Source organism: Dendropsophus ebraccatus, chromosome 5 (assembly GCF_027789765.1).
Source record: "Dendropsophus ebraccatus isolate aDenEbr1 chromosome 5, aDenEbr1.pat, whole genome shotgun sequence".
NCBI lineage: Eukaryota > Metazoa > Chordata > Amphibia > Anura > Hylidae > Dendropsophus > Dendropsophus ebraccatus.
The window spans coordinates 11997747-12002754 of record NC_091458.1 but is presented as its reverse complement, the minus strand read 5'-3'; the positions used below and the strand labels follow the sequence as shown (position 1 = coordinate 12002754).

Genomic DNA, 5008 nt, shown 5'->3' with positions numbered 1-5008 from the left:
TGGCAAATAATTTCAGGAACAAGTTCAAACACTGCATTTTTCACAGGAGATTGCGATTACCAGAATTTTAGTGCAATACTGGTGATAGGGACGCTGCTGTTTTAGACTTTAGATATAGGATACTTTAGTAACAAAGTCTCTTAAGTAGTTGCAGTAAGTTGTCTTGTATATGTGACTAGTTGGCTATCAGGGTGACATTTTGACTGGACTTTTGACAAAAAATACCCATACTCACCGTTAAGAGAATGCTGCCTCTTGCCAGTAGAGATCCCAGAGAGCCAGATCCAGGAACACAGGCCCTGAGCTAGGACATCCGAGTGGAGCTATTCCCTCAAGTAGTCAATGGGGTATTTGGCCTTTAACCAACATGCTGGGGATAGTCCTTTGAAGCTGAGAGAACTTCCTGAAAAATACTTGTACAAGATAGTCAACCCAGATGTAGACAGGTTAGATTCCTTTTAGTGGTAGTTGCTCCTCTTAGGATTTAGCAGGCCATACTTAATTGCGGGAAGATACTTGTGAAGAAATAAAGTCTCTTTGGTACTCAGGCACCTGGCCATAGGGGCCAGGCCCTGGTAGAAGCTCTCTAAGGAAAAATAGCGGTGTAAGCTAACCAGGAACTGGCTAACTGAACATCACCCCCTACTCTAGGACTAAGACTGGGCTACTCCCCTATTAGTGGGAGAAAGCTTGAGGTAACTCGACGTCCCATTGGTTGGAACCTTCTATTAGGCATCTCTAATAGACTGAGAGTGTGGAATGTGGCTGGCAATCAAATCCTGACAAACATAATATGACAAATCACATGAAATGCGTTACTCCTATAGACTTCACTGTGCTGGCTGAAATACAAGGCAAATACTCTCTAGTGGCATCTTTGAGAAACCCATCACAAAATACCTAACGTACCCTGCCTGCTAAATGATGGCGTCTCGGCTGAGCAACAGGTGACTTGGGCCTATATAGACCCAAGTCACCTGATGTGCCAGTAGCCAATATGGGTCTTCCCTGCATGTTTATTGGCTAATTAAAGCCACTAAACATGTGGAGAGGTGACTTGGACTTTGACCAGAACCCCACAAGGTGCTTTATTGAGCGGCCTGATGCTCGATCGAGAACTGAGAATGCTCGTTCAACACAAGTCAGTAGCACAAATTGCAAAGTTCTGACATAAAATATTGATACTTATTTAATTTTTTTTACATCTTTTTTTCCTCCAAATTACACCTGGCTTACTGATTAAGTATTGCTTTCTCATTACTTTCAGATCTCAATTTACAAAAAGATTTTGTAGGGGAGCAGGATTCTCAGTGAAGGACAATTGTCTATAGGCCTCTACCACTAAGTTCTTTCCAGCATTTTCAAGATATTTCCATTATCTAAATGTGGAAGCATCACACCCTCCAAGAATAAACTAGGGAGGATGAAATCAGTCAGGTGCAACTGGAGATTAAAGTTGGCTCCCACCAACCTTAAAGCGGCCATGGTTCTCATAGAAAAATCTCACCCAGCCTTTCCGAAAATGACTCTAGTGTGACCAAACTCTTAAGAAAATTTTACACAGGTGTTTATTTACAAAATTATCTCACAAACAGCATAAAAATTACTTGTATTTACCCAACGTCTCCTGATGAATCATTTCCTTCAAAGTCTTTATCATTTTTATCCTTAAAGCTTCTGTCCTTACCCCATAGATCAGAGGATTTAGGGTGACGGGAATCAAAAGGCAACATATTGAGATTACTGTGTGTGTTACAATAGATATGGAACCACCATTTATCTTATACCTGAGATTTATAAACAATGTAGATACCATGAAAGTAGAATATGCAATTATGTGGGTTACCAGTGTATGGATGGCTTTCTGGGAGGCTTCCATAGAGATCTTCAGGCAGACGAGAAATGTCCGAATGTAGCAGTACATCACAATGATTAAGGAGCCTACGTAGAACAGCAAGGTATAAATGGCCCCATAAGTGTCATTGATGACTGGGTTGCTACAAGACAAATGGGTGAGAGACATGGTTTCACACAACACACCATTGATGACATTACCACATAGTGTTAACCTGACCACCAACAGGACAGTTACCAACATGCTTATTAAAATCTCCGACCAGATGATAGCCAAGGACTGTAAAGCCTTCTTACTGGTCATTAGAGAGTGGTATCTCAATGGAAAACCAACAGCTAGGTATCTGTCATACGACATGATGGTAAAAATCAGTATCTCTATAAAAGCGCAGATCTGTATAAAGTATGCTTGGGTAAGACATCCAGAGAGAGAGATGGTGGTACATCCGGAGAGCAAGTCTATGGCCAACTTGGGGAGAATTGCTGAGCTGCCAATGATAAGGTTTCCCATCAGGCCACATATGAAGATGTACATAGGTTCATGAAGAGAATGTTCTGTCCATACAACATACACAATTAATGTACATACAAATATTGTGATGAAATATATTAGAAGGGCGACCACAGAGTAGAGATATCTCAGCTGCTCCATCTCCTTGAGTCCTAAAAGAACAAAGTCTTGAATATTGAAGATCATGGACACATTGTCCATTGTTGAAGACTTTTCTCAGGTTCATGTAGATTTACACTGCAATGTTAGAAATAGCCCTATGGACCTCATCTACATCTACAATTACTGATAAGAAGACTTTTATATAGAACTATATTGGCAATAGGGAATTAGATATGACAGATGAGCAGCTGGAGCCGGCAGGGACTTCTGCCCAGTGGAATTACACTCCGGATTTTACTAAGATCAGTAATGACTTTGATGTCTTTACTAATGAACAGTTTAGGGTAAATTAAGATGATATCCTGGGAGTTTCATGATGTTGATTAGTAGCAATGATAACACACTGTAACAATAGGAATTACATTATAGCAATAGCAATTACATTGTAGCAATAGAAAATAGAGTAAATGTAAGGGTTTGCTGGGCTAAGGAGGTGTTTCACTCACAATATTTATGTCAGCATTAAGATTTTTAACTTTTTATTAATTTATTTAATACTTCTCCTGAAATGATATATAGAAAACAAACAAAAGAAAAGAATGGACAGAAATGTAGCAATGCGGATGAGTAGCTGCAGTGACACCGGCTGTAGTACAGTATGGAACATGAAGGACAGAAGATGTGTGTCTGTGTAGGGCTAGTAGCACCACAAGTAAGTGCCTACATTTCTTCCTTAGCCCCCTCCTACCATCAAATATAAGCTGAATCTAAGTAGTAATTATCCTGGTTCCTTGTATTGATGGATTGGTCTGGCAGAGATCCCAATACCCATTCTGTGCATCTCTACTAATATTACCAGTGATACCAGTGAGAACGTAGCAAAAGGACTGTACCATGGAGCCCCAGCCTGCAGGAACTTATAGATCACATCCAGTGATCCTATAGATCACATCCAGAGAAGAGGACAACTTTGGTTGGAGAAGATCAAGTATATATGAGGAAAGTTCAAAAATGGTGTATGAGGCTTATTCAGGGTAGTGCAAAATATGGAGACACCTGAATAAAGGGAAAACAGTGGTTGGGAACATCATCCAGTGTGTGGCATGTTGCTATAGAGAAGGAGCAAAACTCTGAGGTATGGTGTCCACCATATTCGGGTCATTGGACCTACATTTGGACCACGACATGCAGCTATAATTCGATTCTAGAAATTTTGCCAGTAGTGGCATAGAAGTTGCATACTGAAAACAGATCAAGACTCCAATGCATAAAAGTAATATTACATTTTTGGTGAGGTAAAGAAATTCCTAAATGTCCGAATTAAAATTTGTCACCCTGGGGGGTTTACATGTTTTACTACGAAATTAGCCTAAATAAAAATGAATGGTCTTTGACATTGGGTATGATATAGAAGAAAAATCTGCCCATGTTAATAGTCCTTACTTTACCCAATGGGAGGGGGGCGCTGCAGGCAGGGAAAGATAGGTAGACCGAAAACTTTACTAACTGCCCTTTTCAGGGCACAACAGTGGGATCATCTGTGCTGAGGAGTTGGTCGCTGTCAGAAAATCAGTGAGACAGGAGGAAGGGTACAAAGTCTTCTCAAGACTTATGTATCAAGTGTATTGCAAAAAAAAAGTCTATGCTGCATGAGAATGAACACAGCTGGGCTAATTGAAAAGGGTCAGAGGCCAGTGACATAGTTTTGTGATCTATATATCTATATCTATATATGGGTTCTTGTATCAGGTTACCAGGACTGTTTAGCAAGGTATCAGGTTACCAGGACTGTTACGCAAAGTATCAAGTTACCAGGACTGTTTAGCAAGGTATCAGGTTACACTGACTGTACAATAAGGTATCAGGTTACCAGGACTGTATCAGCAAGGTATCAGGTTACCATAACTGTACAGCAAGGTATCAGGTTACCATGAATGTACAATAAGGTATCAGGTTACCATGACTGTTCAGCAAGGTATCAGGTTACCATGAATGTACAATAAGGTATCAGGTTACCATGACTGTTCAGCAAGGTATCAGGTTACCATGAATGTACAATAAGGTATCAGGTTACCATGACTGTTCAGCAAGGTATCAGATTACCATGACTGTTTAGCAAGGTATCAGGTTACCATGACTGTACAATAAGGTATCAGGTTACCATGACTGTATCAGCGCACAACCTCTCTGTCCCTCCTCCCCACCCTCTTCATCATTAGGAATGCCCCTAGAACATTTTCTCCTGTCTGAACATTGCACAGGTGGTTAACGATCCAGCCCATGTGCCGTGCTTACACAGGTGAGGAATAGTAGACAATCTGCCTGAAACACTCCTAATGAGGAGGAGGGTGGGGAGGAGGGACAGAGAGGTTGTGCCACCCTAATGCACACACAATCTAGGCCACGGCCATTTGGCACAGGGCTGCCAGTTTAAAAGTAGTTTTTTTAGGACAATAACTGCATCCCCTGCTGGACGGACGCCAGGACAGATCTTGGACTAAAAGCAGCTATCTGATGGTACAAGTGGTTTGGGGGGGGGGG

The 5008-nt window shown here is 41.2% G+C and overlaps 1 protein-coding gene across 1 annotated transcript; it reads right to left on the bottom strand.

Annotated features, from left to right (window-relative positions):
* Positions 1-728: 728 nt before the first annotated feature.
* LOC138794069 (olfactory receptor 5AC2-like) lies at positions 729-2566 on the bottom strand. Its single transcript, XM_069972835.1, has 2 exons — positions 1847-2566; positions 729-779 (listed from the first exon to the last, which is right to left on the bottom strand). Exons 1-2 carry the CDS (start codon positions 2564-2566, stop codon positions 729-731), a joined length of 771 nt encoding a protein of 256 aa, XP_069828936.1.
* Between the last annotated feature and the right edge of the window lie 2442 nt (positions 2567-5008).

Excerpts from the sequence above, each read along its gene's own strand:
- LOC138794069 (XM_069972835.1), bottom strand. The coding sequence starts at position 2,566 with ATGGACAATGTGTCCATGATCTTCAATATTCAAGACTTTGTTCTTTTA. Across the intron at positions 780-1,846 it reads AGAAAGCCATCCATACACTG|GATTTGATTGCCAGCCACAT; the intron begins GTAACCCACATA and ends TATGTTTGTCAG.